The sequence below is a fragment of the Callithrix jacchus genome, chromosome 2 (assembly GCF_049354715.1).
Source record: "Callithrix jacchus isolate 240 chromosome 2, calJac240_pri, whole genome shotgun sequence".
Taxonomy (NCBI): domain Eukaryota; kingdom Metazoa; phylum Chordata; class Mammalia; order Primates; family Cebidae; genus Callithrix; species Callithrix jacchus.
Window position 1 is genome coordinate 34318239 of NC_133503.1, and position 22442 is coordinate 34340680.

The 22442-nt window shown below is 38.1% G+C and overlaps 2 protein-coding genes across 11 annotated transcripts in view; one reads left to right on the top strand and one right to left on the bottom strand.

Moving 5' to 3' along the window:
- The window catches only part of FBXL21P (F-box and leucine rich repeat protein 21), a 65104-nt gene that overhangs the window by 6458 nt on the left and 36204 nt on the right, over positions 1 to 22442 (top strand). Inside the window, exons 1-8 of one of the 10 annotated variants that reach the window (XM_035285306.3) lie at positions 9152 to 9316; positions 11276 to 11367; positions 12945 to 13041; positions 13935 to 14054; positions 15221 to 15587; positions 16053 to 16175; positions 19091 to 19262; positions 19632 to 21341. In XM_035285306.3, the coding sequence (XP_035141197.1) occupies positions 15222 to 15587; positions 16053 to 16175; positions 19091 to 19262; positions 19632 to 20275 (1305 nt within the window). In that variant the 5' untranslated portion in view covers positions 9152 to 9316; positions 11276 to 11367; positions 12945 to 13041; positions 13935 to 14054; position 15221 and the 3' untranslated portion in view covers positions 20276 to 21341. Of the gene's footprint in view, positions 1 to 8833; positions 9005 to 9031; positions 9450 to 11275; positions 11368 to 12944; positions 13042 to 13934; positions 14055 to 15220; positions 15588 to 16052; positions 16176 to 19090; positions 19263 to 19631; positions 21342 to 22442 lie in introns of those variants that run through there. The other 9 variants (XM_035285321.3, XM_035285290.3, XM_035285327.3 and 6 more) reach the window with 9 other exon arrangements.
- On the bottom strand, positions 5115 to 13629 carry LOC128931414 (uncharacterized). Its single transcript, XM_078365966.1, has 4 exons — positions 13600 to 13629; positions 11915 to 12028; positions 8579 to 9341; positions 5115 to 5260 (listed from the first exon to the last, which is right to left on the bottom strand). The coding sequence occupies exons 1-3, from the start codon at positions 13627 to 13629 to the stop codon at positions 8706 to 8708; spliced, it is 780 nt and encodes a 259-aa protein (XP_078222092.1). The 3' UTR covers positions 5115 to 5260; positions 8579 to 8705.

Sequence of the window (22442 nt, forward strand, 5' to 3'; positions counted from 1 at the left end):
ATCTATGTTGAATGTAGCTGCCTTTATCAATGATCTTGGCTAGATCTTCTGGATAACTTACTGCAGCTTCTCCATCAGCACCTGCTGCTTCACCTTGCATTTTATGTTATGGAGATGGCTTCTTTCCCTGAATCTAATGAACCAAACTCTGCTAATCTCAAACTTTTCTTCTGCAGCTTCCTGACCACACTCAGCCTTCATAGAATAAAGAGGTTAGGGCCTTGCTCTGGATTAAGCTTTGTCTTAAGGGCAGGTTATAGCTGATATCATTTTCTATCCAGACCATGAAAACTTCCCCGCTCCAGCAATAAGGCTATTTTACTTTATCATTTTTGTTTTCACCGGAGCAGCATTTTTAATTTCCTTCAAGAACATTCCCTTTGCATTCGCAACTTGGCTGTCTAACACAAGAAGCCTAACTTTCCGTGTATATCAGATTTTGACATGCCTTCATGAGTAAACTTCATCATTTTTAGATTTGAATTTAAAGTGGGAGACATGGAACTCATCCTTTCACTTGAACACTTAGAGGCCATTGTAGGGTTCTTAACTGGCTTAATTTCTGTATTGTTGTGTCTCCCGGAATAGAAATGTCTAAGGAGGGGGAGAGAGATGAGAGAACAGCCAGTGAGTAGAACAGTCAAAACACAAATTTATCAAGTTTGCCTTCTTATATGGGTGCAGTTTGTGTCATCCCAAACCAATTACAATGGTAACACCAAAGATCCCAGATCATAGATTACCATGACAGATATAATAATCACAATAAAGTTCAAAATACTGCAAGAATTACCAAAACGTGACACTGAAGCACAAAGTGGGTACATGCTGTTGGAAAAACGGTGCCGATAGACTTGCTTGATCCTGGGTTACCACAAAACTTCAATTTGTAAGAAACACAACAGCTGAGAAGTGCTATAAAGAGACGTATGCCTGTGTAGCATTACTTTATCCCACCACACTGCCAAAAATAAAGACTCTTTATTAAATAGAAAACATTATTGGTAGAGTTCACCTGTTATTTTTCTTTACAATAAGATATATAAACAAATTCATCGTAGAGCCCTGAAATGATGTTGAGTCAAATATAGTTTGATCCCTGTGTAGGAGAGTTAACCTTACCCAAGAGAGGTCTGTTGCACTTGGCTCCTAGGAGGTGATCTCTTAGTTCTTGGAGTGTCTTGCCTGATAGGAGGGTCTGCATTTATCTGGGAACCTCGGGCCACATGGGACAGTCTAATAATGTGGTTTATGGTGGAGGTTTTGGCTATGTGATATCACCTTGACCGCAAGAGCTGGGAAGGTTGGAAAATAAAGACCAACTACATACAGGCAGCCAACCATGTCTACATGACCAAACTCCAATGAAAACATGAAAGAGCTTCCCTGATCAACAGTACTTCATGTGAATTGCCATACATTGTTGCCTGAAGAAATTTAGCACTGTTCATGATTTCACGGGAAGAGGATACTTGGAAGCTCTACATATGGATTTCTTTTGATATCCTTCCTTCTTCATGCCTCTCTTTCCTTGGATTATTTTAATCTGTATTCTTTCACTATAATAAACTACAGCCATGAATATAACAGCTTTCCATGAGTTCTGTCAGTCCTTCTGACAAATTATCACATTTGAGGTTGGTCTTGAGAATTCATAAGCTCTGAAGTTGGTATCAGAAGTTAAAGCTGTCTTGAGGTTTCCCAGAACTGTCTGACGCCCCCACTCCACCAACCCACCCCATCTCTCTGCCAAAACTGAGACATCTTTTTATGTGTGTGAAAATATTTTTGGTGTAATTTTTTGTTGCACAATTTTACATGTAACAGTCAATACAGATGTTTCCAAACATTCCAGGTTTCTTTTTCTAGGCATAAGGTTGGATTATATTTCCTCACCTAACTTAAGTTAGGTATTGCCATTTTAGCTAGGTTTGGCCAATGAAATAAGAACAGAATTGACATATAGTTTGAATTCAAGGTGCAGTGTCCGCATCTCACGTCTCTTTCCCATGGTCACAGACTATTTTCTAGACAGTGGCTGCTCTAACATTCTTGGTCTCAGAATGAGCACAAAAGGGACCAGAGCTTCTAGCTAATTTGTGATAGAAATGCAGCCTGACTGAGAAATAAACCTTTTTTTGCATTAAATCACAGCTGTTTGTTATTTCAGCATAACCTAGCTTATTTTGACTTAAGCAGCCAAAATCTTTGTTTGCTCAAAGCTTAATAATACTCTCTTTAAAAGGACTATACAAAGATGTTCTTTTTTGTACTACATATGGCATAATTGTGTATTACTGTATTGAAAAATATATCATAATTATCTGACCAATCATTTTAGATATGGCTCTTTCTATCAAAATCTAATATATTTATACTAATTAAAATTCTAAAAAAATTCTTCATTAATATTTACAGAAATGCACCAGGATACATGATTTTCACTGCATACTTTATAATAGTAAAACCTAAATGTCCAGCAAAGAAGAAGGCTAAAAGAATGGCAGTGTTTCTATATAACGGGATTTCTTATTTGGTCATTACGAAGTAGGAGTAAGAGATTTCTCATAACAACCAAGATAGAGAAATAGGGAATGAATTTACCCTGTGCATAAAAGAACAAGAAGCCAAAACCAGAACCAACCAAACAACAAAAACAACAAAAAATACACAAAGTATTTAAAACAATGACTTTTGTAGAAACAGAAAGGGAATGATCTTTTTCCTCCTCATCATAAGGGTCACAGCCAACAACATCCCTAGGACAACAGGTCAACAAGAGAAAAGCATAACAAAGTTATTTGATCATAGTTTTATGTGACATGGGAATCTTCAGAACAAACACCCAAAGATACAGGGGAGTATCTGATTTTTGTTTAGGTTTGATGATGCAGGGACAGTGTATAGAAATGTAATTAGATGAACCAAAGGGTATGAGCTTATGGCAATAGGCTGATTGGGAAAACCTAGCAAGGTCTGTCTGATAAGGTTCTTCCTGAGGAAGAAATATTGTAGCATTTCTTCCTCCTGGGTATAGGGTAGGACCCTTCTGGAATGAGGGTCTTAATTTCTTTATAGCCAGCTGTCACCCAAAAAGGCAGAGGAAGATTAGAGCAACATTTTTAGGTTTTCTGGCTGGCTTTGTGGGAAGAGGGTTCTGGTTTCTATGATCCACCTTGGGGAAGGGGAATTCTATTTTCTGTGGCTTGCCTCAGGGAAGAATGAGGGTTGAGAGACAGAAGGGCAAAAGGAGATCAGAGAGAAACTTTGTTTCTGAGGATGCTTCTAAGGTCTTCACTTTGGAGTCATTTTCAGAGCCCCAATACTTTTAAGAAACAAGACATCAGGCAACAAAAGACAAATATCTCCAAGAGATGAGAAGCAAATGAGATAAGTCCTATGATCACTCCTATTTTATTGCCTTAAAAGAATGTCTAGTTTGTTACAAAAAGAGGGGGAATCCAGGCTGAGTGTAGTGGATTTCCTGAGTTTAGGAACTGACAATATGCTGCTAAATGGGTATATTTATAGTACGGCATGCTTGTGTTAGAAGAAAGGTCTCAAATCAATGAACTCAACTTCTACCTTGAGAAACTAGAAAATAAATAGCAATTTAAATTCAAAAGAAAGGAAATAAAGATGAGAGCAGAAAGCAATGAAATATAAAACAGAAAAAAAACAAAAAATAATAAAATATAAAAAAAGAGAAAATTAAAAACTAAATTCTGGTTTTTGGAGAAGATCAATAAAATTGATAATCCTTAAGCCAGACTGATCAGATAAAAAAGAGTGTAGACACAAATGACCAACATCAGGAATGAGAGAGTGACAACATTATAAGATACTACAGACATTAAAAGGATAATAAGAGAATATTATAAACAATATTTTGTCAATTTAACAATCCAAATGAAATGGATAGACTTATTTAGAGATATGAACTACACTACCAAAGATCCTTTAAGAAAAATAGGTAACCTAAGTAGCCCTATATTTATTGAAGTAATTGAATTTCTGGTTAAAAACCTTCCCACAGTAAAAACTCCAGACCCAGATGGCTTTATTGGTGAATTCAACCAAACATTTCAGAATTAAATAATACTATTTCTATGTAAACTCTTCCAGAATTGAATAGGAGGAAACACTTCTCAGCTTGCTTTATGAGGCTTGCATTACTTGATATCAAAATTTCACAGATATTACTAAAAAATAAAAGTACAATCTAATATCCACCATGAAGCTAGATGCAGAAATTCTAAACAAAATTTTAGGAAATTAACAATAGGTAAAAAGGATAATAAGGTATGATCAAATAAGGCTTTTGCCAGGAATGCAGGGTTGGTTTAATATTTAAAGATCAATCAATGTAGTTAATCATTTTAGTAACTAAAAAGGAAAACGATAAGATTATTTCAATTGACACACTACTTCACAAAGGCTAATATCCATTCTTCATCTAAAATTTCTCAGCAAAGTAGGAATAAAAGAGCAGTTCTCAATCTGATGAAGAGCATCTATACAATATGCATATCCATGCAATATGTCAATGATTAAAGATAAGTGTTTTCCCTCTTAGATGAGGAGCAAGACAAAGATGTCTGTCCTCACCCTGATGTAGAAATCAGTGTGGGGAGAATTCACATCTTAAAAATATGGAGTCTTCAAATGAATGTCATTGATAAAACTCTTTATTGTTAATTATTTAACATTGTACTGGCCACATAGTGCAATCAGAAAAGAAAAAGAAATAAGAAGGCATTTTATATTGAAAGAAAGTAAAACTGTCTTTATTCACATACAACATGACCATCTATGTAGAAAATCTAATGGAATATTCTAAGTTCTAATAAAAATTTCTATTAATAAAACTAATAAGTGATTTTAGCAAGGTTGTTAGGACACAAGATCAACATAAAAAATCAATTGCAAGTCTTCATTCTGGCAACAAACAAATAGAAGTTAAAATTTAAAAAACAATACCATTTACCATAATATTTTAAAACTATGAAATACCTAAGAATACTTCTGACAAAATGTGTCTCAGACTTGTACTCTGAAAACTGCAAACGTTGTTGAGAGAAATTAAAGAAGACCCAAGTAAATAGAGTCTCTCTCAATCATGTTTATTGAAGATGCAACATTATCAAGATGCAGATTCTCCCCAAGTTGATTTCTAGATTCAAGGCAATCTTCAGCAAAATCCCAGCAATATTTTTGTAGACAAGCTTGTTTTAAAATATCATACAGGAATGTAAAGAATCTAGAATTGACAAAATAATTTTGAAGAACAAGTTGGAGGGCTAAAACTATGTGACTTCAATACAAGTACTTGTTAGCTACAGAAATCAAGATAGTGTGATATTGGTGTAAAGATGGGAAAATATGTTAATGAAATAGAGCAGAGGGTCTGAAAATATATCTACACATACATGAACAACCGATTTACCACAAAAGTGCAAAGGCAATTAAATGGAGAAAAACAGTAGTCTTTTCAACAACTGGTGCTAGGTTAATTGGACATAAATGCACATGAAAAAAATTAACCTTGACATCTAACTTGCACTATACCCAAACATTAACTCAAATAGATCATAGACCTAAATGTAAAATCTAAATCTATAAACCACGTAGAAGAAAATCTTTGTGACCTTGACTTAGAGAAAAATTTCTTAAATTTAACATCAAACAAATGATCCATAAAAAAACAAATTGATAAGTTGGATTTCATCAAAATTAAAACTTCTGCTCTTCAAAAGGTACCATTAAGAAAATGAAGCTGGGGCAGGGCACCGTGGCTCATGTGTGTAATGCCAACACTTTGGGAGGCTGGCAGGTGGATCACTTGAGGTCAGGAGGTCAAGACCAGCCGGGCCAACATGGTGAAACCCTGTCTCTTCCAAAAATACAAAAAAATTAGCTGGGCATGGTGATGCACTCCTGTAATCCCAGCTAACTGAGAGGCTGAGGCAGAAGAATTGCTTGAACCCGGGAGGAAGAAGTTGCAGGGAGCCGAGATTGCACCACTGCACTCTAGCCTGGGTGACAGAGTCAGACTCCATCAAAAAAGAAGAAAAGAAAGAGAAAATGAGGCTGAGCGTGGTGGCTTACGCCTATAACCCCAGCACTTTGGGAGGCCAAGTCAGGCGGATCACTTAAGGTTAGGAGTTTGAGACCAACCTGGCCAATATGTGAAACGCTGTTTCTACTAAAAAGACAAAAATTAGCTGGGCATGGTGGTGGGTGCCTGTAATGCCAGCTCCTTGGGAGGCTGAGGCAGGAGAATCACTTGAACCGGGAGGTGGATGTTGCAGTGAGCCAAAATAGTGCCACTGTACTCCAGCCTGGGCGACAGAACAAGACTCCAGCTCAAAAGAAAAAGAAAAGAAAAGAAAAAAGAAAATGAGACATGCCACAGACTTGGGGGAAAAAATCACAGTCATATATCTGGCAGACATCTTGCATCCAGAATATATTTTAAAATTCTCAAAATAAAATAATGAGAAAACAACTCAATTTAAAATGGGCAAAAAATTGAATAGACACTTCAATGAAGATATTAAGATGATAAATTAGCTTATAAAATTCACTAGGGAATTCATTATTCACTAGGGGAATGCAAATTAAAAATTCGATGTGACACTCCTAGATCCCCATTAGATTAAAAACACTGATCAGGCAGGGTGCAGTGGTGCATGCCTATAGTCCCAGCACTTTGGGAGGCCGAGGCTGGTGGATCATGAGGTGAATAGATAGAGACTATCTTGGCCAACATGGTAAAACTCTGTCTTTACTAAAAATACAAAAATTAGCTGGGCATGGTGGTGCACCTGTAGTCCCAGCTACTCGGGAGGCTGAGGCAGGAGAATAGGTTGAACCCGGGAGGCAGAAGTTGCAGTGAGCCAAGACCATGCCACTGCACTCCAGCCTGGTGACAGAGCATGACTCTGTCCCCCCCACAAAAAAAAAAATACTGATCATACCAAGTGTGAATGAGGAGGTGAAGAAACCAGAACTCTAACACACTGCTGGTGGAAATGTAAAATAGTCCAATCTCTTTGGAAAACATGTTGACAGTCCTTTTAAAAAGTTAATCAGGCCGGGCGCGGTGGCTCAAGCCTGTAATCCCAGCACTTTGGGAGGCCGAGGCGGGTGGATCACGAGGTCAGCAGATCGGGACCATCCTGGTCAACATGGTGAAACCCCGTCTCTACTAAAAATACAAAAAATTAGCTGGGCACGGTGGTGCGTGCCTGTAATCCCAGCTACTCGGGAGGCTGAGGCAAGAGAATTGCCTGAACCCAGGAGGCGGAGGTTGCGGTGAGCCGAGATTGCGCCATTGCACTCCAGCCTGGGTAACAAGAGCGAAACTCCGTCTCAAAAAAAAAAAAAAAAAAAAAAAGTTAATCATAGATCTATCATACAATGCAGCTATTCTACTCCTAGGTATTAATATTTACCCCAGAGTAGTGAAAGCATATATCCATATAAAGATGAAAAGTAATGGCAGCTTTATGTGTAACACCCTCAAACAAGAAATAATCCAAATTTCTGTCATGAGGTGAATGCATAAACAGTCTGTGGTATATCTATACAATTGAATACAACTTGGCAATAAAAAGAAATGAACATCATACGGTAACAACATAGATATCTCAAAACAATTATGCTTAGTGCAAAAAGCCAGACCACAAGGAAGGGTACACTCTATATGATTCAACTTATGTTACAATAAAAAATACAATCTAATCTACAGGGTCAGAAAGCAGAAAGGAGAGGAGCCTGAAAGAGGAATTATAGAAGGCAATAGGAAAACTTTTGGGAGATTTCTGTATGTTCATTATCTTGATTACAGCGGTAGTTTCAAGGGTGTCACAACTTATCAAATTACACTCTAAGCATGTGGAGTTTATCTTGTCAATTATAACTCAGTAAAGCTATTTGGGAAAAAAATAATGAAAGAATCTGTGTGTCAGTATGAACTTCATCATGACAGTAGGCAAAAGGGGAAGTTCCAGAAAGTTTCATATAGTTTGATCTCAGATTTTCAAAAGTGAACAAGAAAAAATAAAACCCTTATCTCTCACTACATACTTGTTTGCATATTGGTCTGGTAGTTGATACAGCGAACTTTTGAGTGATCACACCTCGGGGCTGAGTTGTAGACAAGGAGAGGTGATGTACACACGTCTCATATTGAGCTGTTATCTACCACTTGATATTTAGAAGATTCCTTTCAAGGACAGTCGACCCTTGAACAACGCGGGTTTGAACTGTGTGGGTCCACTTAACACACGGATTTCCATACTGCTGATACTCTATTACACAGTACATAATACATAGAGCACAGAGCATACAGCATATGTGTTCATCCGCAGTTTACGTATTGACAAGGCTTCGGTCAACAGTAGGCTATTAAGTGTCAAGGTTTGGGGAAGTCAAAAGTTATACCCCATGGACTGCGCAGGGTTTGGCACCCCGAGCCCTATTCCCGTTGCTCAAGGGTCACCTGCCTTTGTGCACTGATAAAGGGGTACGCTTCACAGGGAGTAAGTCCCAGAAACCACAAGCGTTAGCTCACCCCTGTGTGGAGTCACAGGCAGGTGGCCACAGGGAATTAGCTGAAGACCAGCAGGCAGGAAGCCTCCCACGTGCCACCTAAGGGGTGCTCTCGGAACCGCCGACCCCGCCGGAGAGGGGCTGGGGGCTCAGATCGCCTTGCAGGATTCCGCCAGGTGGGCGTCAGCGCCAGCGCTAGCGCTGCGGCCTGCGGGTGGAGGCGGCCTCTGAGGAGAGTCGCGAGGCGGGGCCAGGAGGGGCGGGGCCGTGGGCGGCTGCGGTTTGCTCGGACCCGGCGACCAGGCGCGCCGGCGCCCCCAGCCAGCGGAGCCGGCCTCGCTCGCGCCCATTCCAGCGCCTACCGGACGGCTGGACACCGGCGCCTCGTCCCGGCCCGGCCCACGAACGCCGGGCACGCGCGGGAACGCGGCTGGTCCTCTCTTTAAAGGTAGCGCATCTTTCGGGGGTCGCAGCCGGCGGTGGCGACGTGGGGCGGAACGGGCGCGCTCTTCAGGCTGGGCAGGCGTGCGCTTGCGCCCTGGGCCGCGTCGGGGCGGTCTCGGGGTGCCCCGCGCCCCCTGGAGCGACCCCTCCATTGGCCCGGGACCCGGCCGCCCGCGAAGCCGGGGTGAGCGGGGCCTGGCTCGGGCCGCCGGTGACGACGCGCAGCCCCCAGGCGGCCGTTTTCTCGCGGGGTTGGGTTCCCGCAGTGCCGGGCGCCCACCCGGCCACCCAGTCAGCCACGCGTGGCTCGTCGCGGGTGAGCTTAGAAAGCTCTGCGTTCCCTGTGATCACGGATACCCGAGGTTGCTTTTCGCATGACTGCCTGCAGTTCAGTTCACAGGAGTTTATAGTTGCCACAAAGAAACGTCAAAAAGTAGTCTTCCCGCCAGGTGAAAGCGCCCATCTGTGCGCTTTAAGGTGTACGGTCTTAGTCTTAAACGGCGATTTGTGCCTTTTAAGACGCTTCCAAGATAAGAAATTAAGAAGAAATTATGATTATTTTCTCCCAGAAAAATCTTGCAAAAATAATTTCTGGAAACACCTGTGTTGGTTGTTAGCTCCCTTAGCACTCCCAGTCCAAGGTGGGCTCTCCCTGGCTCGGCAGGCCTCCCCGTGGAGGGCCTGGCTTGCTGTCTGCTCCCTTTGCGCTTCCAGAGTCCCGAGAGGCGAGTTTGGGGTGTCTATGTGGAGAGAGAAACAAATGCCCCAGACGCCCCCCATTCAGGGATTTTACAAACTGCCCAGTTCAGCTTTACCCCTTGTGTCTCCAGAGGTGTTTTCAGTCTACATATATTTGGAAAACTTTAGTTTTCATATCATTTAAAACGTACGTATTATGTTTGGTAGAAAGTAAAACTTTTTAAGTAGTTATGTCTTAATATCACAGAGAGACTTGAAAGTGTAGAAAATTGCTAAACCAGTGACAAGATGCCAGAACATCGAAAAGATGGCAACCACTGCTTTAGGAAAAATTTGACATAAATATTTTTCATCTTTTGTCTCCTTAATACCTAGCTGATACTTTTATTTGATTTGATAGTTTAAAAAGAATTGTAACTTTTAGGCTTAGAAGGGAACCTAGAGTCAATCCTATGAGCTACAAGGCCGAGGCGGGTGGATCACGAGGTCAAGAGATCGAGACCATCCTGGTCAACATGGTGAAACCCCGTCTCTACTAAAAATACAAAAAATTAGCTGGGCATGGTGGCGCGTGCCTGTAATCCCAGCTACTTGGGAGGCTGAGGCAGGAGAATTGCCTGAACCCAGGAGGCGGAGGTTGCGGTGAGCCGAGATCACGCCATTGCACTCCAGCCTGGGTAACCAGCGAAACTGTCTCAAAAAAAAAAACAACAAAAAAAAAACGTAAATCTTTTTCATACATTTCCAATAAATTATGTTTTGTCCTTTGCTTGGATTACATTTAGTAGAAGGAGGTGTTGACCCATTCTTTTGTTGGAAAGCTGTGTGTTTTTAACTGTATTTTGGAGTGGGAGGCTTCAGCCTGCCTGTCCAGGTCATGCTTCCCCTGCCATTACACCAGTGACTAGGAGTCCAGGCTCCTTAACAGGGACCATCTGCCTGGGGCAGCCATCTGCCTGGGGCAACAATCTGATTGCTCATCGTGAAACTTTAGGAAGGAGATTAAATAAAGGATATTTAATAATTATTTTTGTTTACTTTTATCTTGCTGCTCCCAACAAATTTGTCCACCCTTTTCAGATAATTTTGAATCTATATTCTGTTGTCTGTGGTATTCATGTATTATTTCTCTTGTTGTGACCATGGAAAACTTGAAACTGTTAAACGTAACTTCTGGGTATTCATTTCACCAATCTGGAAGAATCTAGTGATGGTGCAAAAGAGAGCTGCTACCATGGCCGTTTGTGAGCTGGCTGTGGATGTTCAGCCAGTCTTCGTCTCATCTGTCTTTCATTATCTTGCCCTCAAGAATGCTGTGGGCAATCTCTTAGATACTTTTAGAGGATCTGATTCACGTGGCCACCTGATCTACCAAATTAGAAAACACATCACAAAAGGTATTTGCGTAAAGGTGGTTAGTAGAGCTCCTCAATGCTAGTAAACCTGTTTCATACTCTGGAATTGTGCTGAAGGTCTGTGTCCAGCTTGCTCTTTTCTTCCTTTTTGGAAGGATGGCTTATCACTTGATGGGGTCCTATATTCTGGTTTTATTCCCTACCTGTCCTCACAATTCTAGATAGTGACTCGGAGACAGCCATCATGTTCCTTCGGCAACCAGGGAAGTAATTCATCTGATTCTGAGGACTTCAGTGAACTGATCTGAGATAGGTACTGGCACCCCATCTTACTGGTTTTACGTAGCAAGTCCCTATTGGTACGTCAGTATTATGTCAGTATTCTTGCATAAAGAAGGGCCTGTTGGCACAGAAATGAGCCTTAAGTATAACTCAGCAGAAAAGTTTCTGCAGTAAATAAAATTGTGTGTCATTGAATTTGAGGAATAACTAGTCACTTGTCTTGTCTTTCTCTTATTTTTGGTGTTTCACTGAAAGTGTGCCCTGGAGTTCCTTTCCCTCTACTTCTAGAGGGAATAAAGGAAGGAGAGGCAACTGTGACATTATCTGGAGGACAGTGGAACAGCAGGCGGCAGTGAGGAAATCAAATTGTATATCCTCAGCTCAAATACATTCCCCTAGCCTGTCCTTCCCAGTTCTGCTTTAGGAGTGGGATTCAGAGAGAAATGGAAAACTAACAGGTGGTAGACAGTAGAGTTTTAAGGGAAGTGTTTGGTAAATTAATAGATTGCCTTGTTTACCTCCTCTGTGTAGTTGAGTTTGGTTTACAAAAGTAGTAGAATGTGTTTATTTATTTTTACCTTACTACATTTATTCACGATGCCAAGACTGTGAGTTTTATCCTGCTGTAGACCTATGTTACTATTTTCTTCAATTTTCTTAGACTTTGCTGCTAACTTTGACAAGTCACTTTCCTGAAATTTGGTAAACCTCAGAGAGTATCACTGACTTAATGCCAACTCTATCAATGTATATGAAAAATTCTTTTTATTAAGCACTGTGTGTTTAGAAGCATCTCTGGTCTCTATTTGTAAAAGAAAAAGAAAAAGAAAAAAATTTTGAATCTGAAGCATATATTCTCTTTAACAGCAGACTAGTCCAACTATATTCATATAGGAATGATAAAATAATAAAAATTGTGTGTCTGCCTCTTTACTATAACTGTGATTGTATTATGCACTGCTAAAAACTGTAACTGGAAGATTTACACAGCCTATAAACAAATAATTGTAGTCATGAACTCCCTCAATTTTTTGTAGTATCTCTCTGTAGACATCAATTAAAATGTGGATTCCAGAGTCCATTCACTCTTTGATCTATAGCCTTAGTAGAACCTCAAGTATAATTCCTGGGAATCGTAGTAAGATTTCCACTAACCACGCTAGTTTTTGTTTGTTTTGAGACAAGGTCTCACTCTGTTGCCCAGACTAGAGTGCAGTGGGCGATCTCAGCTCACTGTAACCTCTGCCTTCTTGCCTCAGCCTCCTGAGTAGCTGGGATTACAGGCGTGCACCACTACCACCCAGCTAATCTTTGTATTTTTAGTAGAGATGGGATTTCACCATGCTGGCCAGACTGGTCTTGAATTCCTGACCTTAAATGATGCACCCACCTCAGCCTCCCAAAGTGCTGGGATTATAGGCGTGAGCCACCGTGCCTGGTGAGGATAGTTTTTTAATGAACAACAAAAAGTAGTTTTAGAATTTTGTTAGTAATTTCCTAACAAAATTCTTCAGTATGTAGAGTGATATATAAAGAACCTAAGCATAGAAATTATTGGATGTTTATGTATTCTAATGAATGTGTTTTTGTGGTAATTTACCATTATAGGAAGTGAAATCAGATGGATGTTGGTGAGTACCCCCACAGCAACAGTTGCTTCATTTCATTGGTTCAGAGAGAACTATAATCTGGAAGCCTCCCTTAGGTAAGAAAGGCTTGAAAAAGAAATGATTTACTTTTTAAATGGTCATGTATCTTTAGGCTAGAATGTTTAGATTATTGTTTTCAAGCTAGTAAAGATCAATTTGTCTAAAATATATTTTACAATGTACATAGCTATAAAATTATTTTATATGAAGCTTTTGATTTGTGGATGAGTATAATCTTTATGCTCTGAAGATTACTGTACACAACCTAAAAGAAAATTAAAATATTATTTTTAACAAGTTATTGGTATTAACGTAATACCCTTAATTACTTATTGTGATTCTACTATCAGTGAATTGGCAATTTAATGATATTATTAAATAATTTTAACAATCCATGCCACATACAGTGAGATGTGGCATACACAATATATGTAGCACAATCACTCTGTTTAGAACTGCAAGGCAGTTTTGTAACCTGGCATTCGAGTGACATCTTTGTTTTAGGTTAGCATCATTGATTTTCAAGTAAAGGATTCTATTAAGGGTAACTTCTTTGTAAAACCTTAGTGAAAATTTAAGTATCCATCTTGTAGATTTCCAAATGAAATTGTTACAAGCAAAATGTCAATGACTGTGGTCCACATTAGAATTTAGAATCCAGCATCTGTTCTTGTACCTTACAGTTTTAAGGAGTTAGCATTAAAGAGTAGTAGATGAGTCCTTTAAATTAGCATATGCTTTGAATTCTTGGTAGCCAGCAGTTTCAGAGTCTACATAGTATTGCTGGACGGGACCTAAGTAAGGCATGTAACTGGTTTAGTCAGGCTAAAATGTGTGTAGTAGCTCTTTGGTCTAATGCTTGAGATGCAGCTTTGTAACTATTTTTGCTTTTCATTTCAGTTTTCCAAACCCTAACGATGACTTTTCATTTTGTTCGGTGACTTTATAGCTCATTCCTGCTTCTGGGATCCAGCTCTATGTTGTGGTTAAGAAATGTGTCACATCAGGCAGAGTGAATCACAAGACAGAGATATTTGCATATTACATACATATTTCATTAGATTTCAAGGTATGTTTCAATTATGACACTGAATCTTCCAAGTGTACATTCCTAACATTGCAGGGGTGAAAGGAGGGTTAACAAATGTCAATAAAGTTCAGAACCATTCTTACCATTATTTTGCCTTTCAACTAATTGCATACATAAAATACTTTGTATTCTTATATGAAATGTATGTACAAGTTGATCATATTTACTTGGACATACCTGGACTTCAAATTTGCTGGAATGTAGTTGTGTCCCATGCTGGCTAATACCTGGAGATTCATCATTTCTGTTTGGAGGGTAAGAATACTCATTCCCTGGTTGCTTCACTGGAGAGGATCAGGCGTGCTGCTTGAACTTAGACTCTGTCCCTACCATATCCAACTTCTCTGAGCTCCTGTGTCCTGGCTGTCATCTGAAAATTGTTGCAGATCAGTTGAATTTTTGTTAGTATTATGCTTTGACTTAAGTAATGAAAACAATTCAGAAAACTTCACTGGACAATTGAATATAGGAACACAGACTGCAACTAAACGATTGGCTGGTGCTTTAATCCTCACAATGACCGTATAGATACTTTTCCTGCTGCAGGTGGGGAAACACCTGCAACAGGAAATTACAGTAATTGCAGAAATTAGAGTAATTCGTTCTGACAAGATCATATGGTCAGTAAGTAGCAGAGTAGGGACTTATCTAGACCCATGCTTTTAGTTATGTTTTACTGTCTCCAAGACTGCCCAAGAGTTTTTTTAGTATGATTTCAGTGTGAAACTTCCTCTTTTGAAAGAGATAAGATACAATAATTGACCAGGAAAAAAAAACGTGGGACTTACAGTGCTTCCTTGGACATTTACTCCTGGAAGCCCCGCAAGCTACCTCTTCCATACACAAATTCAATCACACGCATCCTCTTTTCCTTCCACTGAATCTTGTCCCAACTTTGGTCATAGCATTTATCACTGTATTTCACCATTTGACTATAGCTCTTTGAGAACAGATTTGTAATTCTTTATCTATATCCCCAGCACGAGGTAGCACCTATCAGTGAATGAAAGTGGAAGATACCAACTAAAATTGTATTAACTAGACATGTTTTCATTTTTTAATGTTATTCTGTACAGTTAGAGTGCCAGTATTTGGTGGAAATGTGAAAAAACTGTCAGACACTGAACACTTTCTAATATTTGCAGAATGAAGAGGAACAGTTTATCTGTTGAGAATAAAATTGTCCAGTCATCATCAGCAGCAAAACAGCCAAAACTTGGGTTCTACTCTTCTCTCAACCAGAGTCGTATGCACACAGTTCTTCTAGATTGGGGACGTTTGCCTCACCACGTAGTATTACGAATTTTTCAGTATCTTCCTCTACTAGATCGGGCCCGTGCATCATCTGTATGTAGGAGATGGAATGAAGTTTTTCATATTCCTGACCTTTGGAGAAAGTTTGAATTTGAACTGAACCAGTCAGCTACTTCATATTTTAAGTCCACTCATCCTGATCTCATTCAGCAGATCATTAAAAAGCATTCTGCTCATCTTCAATATGTCAGCTTTAAGGTAAGAAAAATAAGCATTAAATGGAAACCGTGACTGATATTTTGTTAACAATGCTTTTGTATATCTAGAGCCTTATTTTGAGGCAGTCAGCGAATTTTGCAAAGCATTTTATCTGAAGTGGTTTCCTGGTTTTCTGCAGTTATTTGCATCAATAGAAGTGTAGAACTTGAGCTATAATTGAAAAACTTAAAATGCACTTTCCATCATTTGTATGCTGTTATTAAAATTCTGGTAATTGCCAAAGATTTGAAAATATGAAGTGCCTGGAAGGCTAATTTGTCATCATCTCTGTTTTTCATTTTATGATCTTGAGACATTTTGTACAAAGAAAAAAGTACTCATTTATATGATAGTTCAGAGGGATGAATAAAATTTTGCAATTGAATTCTACTAACTAATTACATTGCCAGTAACTTTCTGATAAAATTATCTTCAGGAAATTGAGATTAAAAATTGTCTGTCTAGGTTGACAGCAGCACCGAGTCAGCAGAAGCTGCCTGTGATATACTCTCTCAACTGGTAAATTGTTCCATCCAGACCTTGGGCTTGATTTCAACAGCCAAGCCAAGTTTCATGAATGTGTCAGAGGTAAGCATGTTATGCTTTTTTTGTGAGCTATACTAAAATCCCTCAATACTGCCAAATAGGGAGAAGCCATTTTTTTTCCCTGAAGACAGACCATCTCTTATTTGTATTCAAAGTATTATTTAAAACCATTTTCTATTGACCAGAACTTATTTTTGCAAAAGTAGTTTATGCATGTTTTCACTCTTTAGATATATTTTTTAACTGTAGTCATTGTTCCCACAGTGTTATTAATATAAACTTTGGATATTGTGCTTATTCTAGTTAAATGCCAATTTATGTAGTTACTTTGAACACAGAGTATGTAGAGGCAATAGTGGATGCGTTTCCTGTGATTCTGTGGCCTCTTTGTTGGAGGTGGAACAATGTAATATTTAACTAAATGAGCTATGCTTGTTAGAATGATGTTTAGATTCATGCAGTAGAAACTCCAAAACAAAAGTGGCTTAAAAACATGATTAAAGTATATTTCTCGCACATTAAGGAAATTGATAGGTGAGCAGTCCATAGCTGGTATGAAGGTGGTGGGAACCTAGGTTCCTACCAGCCACTCCACTCTCTCCAAGGTGTTTCTTCAAGATGGCCTTCTCAGCTCTGACCATCACATCCTTGCTCTGGGCGCTGGGATGTTAGAAAAGGCGGAAGAAGGGTGTGCCTTCTCTTTATCAAGGAGACTACCCATAAGTACTACCCAGTGTTTCTATTTACCTCTCAGTCTGGCCACACCAGATTCCAGGGAGTCTGGGGAATTTTCGAGCTGGATGGCAGTATGCCCAGATAAAACTTAGGACTCGATTAACAAAGAAAGGAAGAATGGTTGCCAGGAAGCAACCAGCAGGCTCTGCCATGGAAACTAACAATTGTATTCTCTTCATTCAGGCTTCGACCTGAATGCCATCTCCTCGGAGAGGCCCTTCCGTAACCATTGTGAAAATGGCACCCCCTCCTCCAGTTACTTTACAGTTAACATTTTTTTATCTTCTTTATGTCATTCATCAGTACTTGAAACCACCTTATTTATTTAATGTGTTTATTTCCGTCTCCTCACACCAAACATAAACTGGTCGAAGGCAGAGATTCTATTTTGTTTACCATTATAAACGCAGACTCAGAATAGTGCCTAAGATGGACATTAAATTGTGGTAGTTGGTAAAGCTGGCTAATGGAAACTTTCCTATGGAAGAGGTTAGAGAAATAGCAGCATCTCTTTTATAAACTGGGTCATGGCTGTCTTCTAGCCAGCATTTCTGCCTGTCTGTTTATCTTCTGAAGGGATGTGCTGAAAAAAAATGGGTCATTTAGGGATTAGAATAATGTAAGTAATCCGATGAAATTCATACTTCTAGATAGTTTTTTCCTTGTTTATAAACTACAGAATCAGCTTACCCTGAAATTCTTATATTCTAAAAGCTGTCTCTAATGTTGCATATCAGCTTCCAGGGCCAGATTCTAGGTTAGCTGATGCAGTCATCAAAGCTGGACACCAGGAATTAATTAGCAAGCTTCATTTCAAGCTCTGCCTCTGCTTTTTAAAGTAGGCTCTGTGGCTTCTGGCAAGGTCATGGATCTTTCTGAGACTCAGTTTTTTCATCTGTAAACTAAGGAAAAATAAAAGTATAACATTTTGCTAAGCCTAAATAGTATTAAACTAATATATTGTTATTATAATGAAATATGTACTCTAGTTTTTTTAAAGTCATCCTTCAGTCAGTCAGTTGACAGTTGATGAAAGGAAAACTAAACCTTGGATTTATATTCCCCTAATAATTTTGGTACCATAAAATTTACTGAAGAGGTCTAACCTCCTACCATTTGAAAATTTGTGTAAACCAGTTTACAATTAGTATAAATCAATAAGTTTTCTTATAAACTAATGAACATTTATAACCAATTTGGTCATTCTGTTAGGCGTAATAGAACCTTTGGTAGAATCCAAATTGATTGATTTTGAAAAGGGTAGAGTGGTCATTTACAGATTTGGTTTCCAGACTTTCTATCTTTGCCAAAAAATACCGAATCTGAACGTTTCTGAAATTCTACTCATTTTAAGGTCAAACAAGAAGTAAGCTTTAATCTGTCAATCTTCAAAGCATATACAGACTTGGATTTACTTTGGGTAATTTGCAAGGAAAAGCATGTCGCTGAATATTGTGAAATCCTATAAAATGAATTAAAACTTCATTTATTCATTCAACAAATTATTATCATCCACCTGCCATGCTATGTGCCAGATACTATTTTAGGGGCTAGACATGTGGGAGTGAATAAATCAGATAAAGATTCTGTTTGTTCTAGAGCAGGGGTTAAAAAGTTTCAGATAGCAACTGTTTCAGGCTTTGGGGGCTGTGTAGTTATGCTGTGACTACTCAACTCTACCATTGCAGTCTGAAAGCAGATGCAGACAGCATACAAATAAAGGGCATGCTGTGTTCCCATCAGACTGTATTTATGGACACTGAAATTCAAGTTTCATGTAATTTCATGTCATAAAATATTATTCTTTAAAATTTTTTTCCAACCGCTTAAAAATACAAAAACCATTCTAGTGAGCCATAACGAAACAGACCATGAGCTGGATTTGGCAAGTGGTCTATAATCTGCCAACCTCTGTTCTAGGAAATAAATATACAATAATTATGCCCTTTTAATATTGAAAACAAAATCCTTAACATTGAAACAGTTGGAAGACATGTTTTATGAAATCTTTGAAGCTTTTTTTTTCACTATGTATCAATTATAAAAAGTATAAAACTGTACTTTGTTATAAAAATATCTTCTGCAAAATGATTCTGTGGAAGCAGCCATGTGTTCAGATTCTTACTGTGTTATCGTTAGCATGTATTGATATGGTTTTAATGAATTACTTAAAGCTGTATGTTTTAAAATAATGTTTTCATAATTTTTTATTGCCACACAAGTCTCATTTTGTGTCAGCACTTACAGTAGTTTTTATCAACTCAAAATCTTTATCATCAATCAAAATTGAAGACACACCAGTGGATGATCCTTCATTGAAGATTCTTGTGGCCAATAATAGTGACACTCTAAGACTCCTAAAAATGAGTAGCTGTCCTCATGTTTCATCTGATGGTAGGTTACATTTTTTAAAGTGAGAGTTATATGATAAATTTTTTATTATAGTAACTGTAAAGATGCAATATCTTATTGAAAATTATATGCTTATGAAGCATAAATTATTAAGGTAAGTTTTTTTAAAAGATTTCTTAATCTGCAAGATAGGTGTAGTTAGATATAGTAACTTTCTCCTGAGATATTTTAAATTTATATATATATTGCTTTTCATTATATACATTATATCTCTTGGCAGCCATGTTCTCAGAAATTTAGATATCTATTTCACAAAGAATGAGTAACTAATGTTAAATTTAAATGTACAAAATATTGCATTAGGATAAGTATGATTCTTTGTTCCTAAGAATTTTCCCCAACTTCCCACAGGAATTCTTTGTATAGCTGATCATTGTCAAGGCCTTAGAGAACTGGCATTGAATTATTACATCCTAACTGATGAACTTCTCCTTGCACTCTCAAGCGAGACTCATGTTAACCTTGAACATCTTCGAATTGATGTTGTGAGTGAAAATCCTGGACAGATTGTATTTCATGCTATTAAAAAACACAGTTGGGATGCACTTATTAGGCATTCCCCTAGAGTTAATGTTGTCATGTACTTCTTTCTATATGAAGAGGAATTTGAGATGTTCTTCAAAGAAGAAACCCCTGTTACTCACCTTTATTTTGGTTGTTCAGTCAGCAAAGCAGTTCTAGGACGGATAGGTCTCAACTGTCCTCGACTGTTTGAGTTAGTGGTGTGTGCTAATGGTCTTCAGCCTCTTGATAAGGAACTTATTTGTATTGGTGAACACTGTACAAACTTAACAGCCTTGGGCCTCAGTGAATGTGAAGTTAGCTGCAGTGCCTTCATCAAGTTTGTAAGACTGTGTGGGAGAAGGCTAACACATCTCTCTATAATGGAGGAAGTTTTGATCCCTGATGAGGATTATAGTCTAGATGAAATTCACACTGAAGTCTCCAAATACCTGGGAAGAGTATGGTTCCCTGATGTGATGCCTCTATGGTAATTGGCTACCAAAGATTCTGAAGTTGTTGTTGGTGTTGTTTTTTAAATCAGTATGATTAGCCGCTTTCTATCTAAGCAAATGTAAATTATAAGTTGTGTTGCTACAGTATTTTAGGGCAAATATTTTATTGTTTGCAAACTGTCTTAATGAATTGCTGCAGAAACATTTTTAAAAAATAAGAAATTTGAAAAAAAGCAAGAAACTGCTATAAACAGGGCACAAGCACTGTATGTGGATTAGATGGTTGAGATGCTAAAAGCTACAGACAATTTCTAAGTAGATTTCTCAGCTTTCCTTGAAGGCATATTTTGGCTTGCTAAGTAAATGTGTAATATTGAACTTGGATTCCTTAAGTTATATCATTTACTTTATTACATTGTTTTATTTGATTCTGTTTTATCTTGGTATAAAATACATAGTACTAAAAACTAAATGTAAAAATCAAGATTATAGACACGGAAGCTTACTTAATTATAACATTTCTAGCACTATATGAGATCATCTTATGGTTCAATAAATAACTTATAATTTCCATGGTACTTTAGATTCTACTTTATTATATTGAGAGATAATGGACATTCCATTAAAACTCAAAGTCATGATAGTGAATAAGTCTCATGAAATCTGATGGTTTTAAAAAAGCGAGTTTCCCTGCACAAGCTCTCTCTTCTCTTGTCTGCTGCCATGTGAAATGTGTCTTTCACCTTCTGCCATGATTGCGAGCCCTCCCCAGCAATGTAGGACTGTGAGTCCATTAAACCTCTTTCTTTTGTAAATTGCCCACTCTCAGGTATGTCTTTATCAGCAGCATGAAAGTGGACTAATACAACTTGTTATCAGATAATAACCATTCTAACAAGTGATATCTCATTGTGATTTTGGTCTGCATTTTCCTGATGATTAGTGATATTGAGCAAGCACCCTTTCAGATACCCATTGGCTGTTTGTATGTCTTCTCTGGAAAAATGTCTATTTGTATAGACAGCAGGCACTACATTTACCATCAGAAATCTTCACTTTGTATCTTTCTTTAAAGTTTTTATCTTTTATTAAAATTGCCTGTATTTAAGGTGTGTGACGTGATGTTTTGATATACATATACACAGTAAACCGAATATTACAGTCAAGCTACTTAATGTATTCCTGTCCTCACACAATTACCTTTTTTGTGGTAAGAACACTTATAATCTACTCTCTTAGCAAATGTCAAGAAAGGTTATTAAGATTTATGCCTGTGTTTTCTTATAGGAGTTTTATAGTTTAATCTCTTGTGTTTAGGCCTTTTATCCATTTTGAGTTAATTTCTGTATATAGTATAAAGTAGAGGTACAAATTCATGTATAAACATAGATATCCAGTTTCCCTAGCCCAACTTATTTAAAAAGATTTGTTAAAAAAGGGTGCCAAGATAATTTAATGAGAGAAAGAGTCTTATCCAGCAGAGAGAAGTGAGTACTAAAAAGAGGTTAAAAAATAACCCCTTAAAATGTGAAAATTCAATTTCCACAACACATGGATTCTTAAAAAAGGCAACTTAAAAATCCCCACCAAGTAGAAGATGAATTAAAATGAAAATGAAAGAAGAATCTGAACAATATTTACTTGGGGTTTGTCAAAGAGCCAAAGGGGAAAAAAAATTTGAAAAGAGCAAGAAATAGGGACATCAAAGAAGCCAAAATTACATATGTAAGAGAAAAAAATTATTAAAATTAAAACAAATAAATATCTTGGAAATGAAAAATATGGTCAATATAATTAAACTTAAAAAGTTTAAGTGACCAATTAAGGCTGAGAGCAGTGGCTCATGCCTATAATCCCAGCACTCTGGGGAGCCTAGGTGGGGCCAGGAGTTCGAGAGCAGCCTGGCCAAAATGGCAAAATCCTTTCTTTACTAAAAATACACAAATTCACCAGGCATGTTGGTGCATGCCTGTATTCCCAGCTACTCAGGAGGCTGAGATATGAGAATTGGTTAAACCTGGGAGCCAGAGATTGCAGTGAGCCAAGATTGTACCACCACACTCCAGCCTGGGTGACAAAGCAAGACTCTGTCCTAAATAAATAAATAAATAAATGTGATTTTTAAAGAGCTACCCTTAAAATGGTAATAAAAACAAAATATGCACAAAACATTAACATAGAAAATTACAAAATGTTTGTGAAGGAC

Bases quoted from the DNA above. Each gene is read 5' to 3' on its own strand.
- LOC128931414 (XM_078365966.1), bottom strand. From the start codon at position 13,629: ATGTGGACCACAGTCATTGACATTTTGCTT. The intron at 12,029-13,599 runs GTAACAATTTCA...ACCAAATTTCAG, and splicing joins CAGTCATTGACATTTTGCTT to GAAAGTGACTTGTCAAAGTT. The intron at 9,342-11,914 runs GTAAAAATAAAT...CCGTGATCACAG, and splicing joins TCGTGAATAAATGTAGTAAG to GGAACGCAGAGCTTTCTAAG.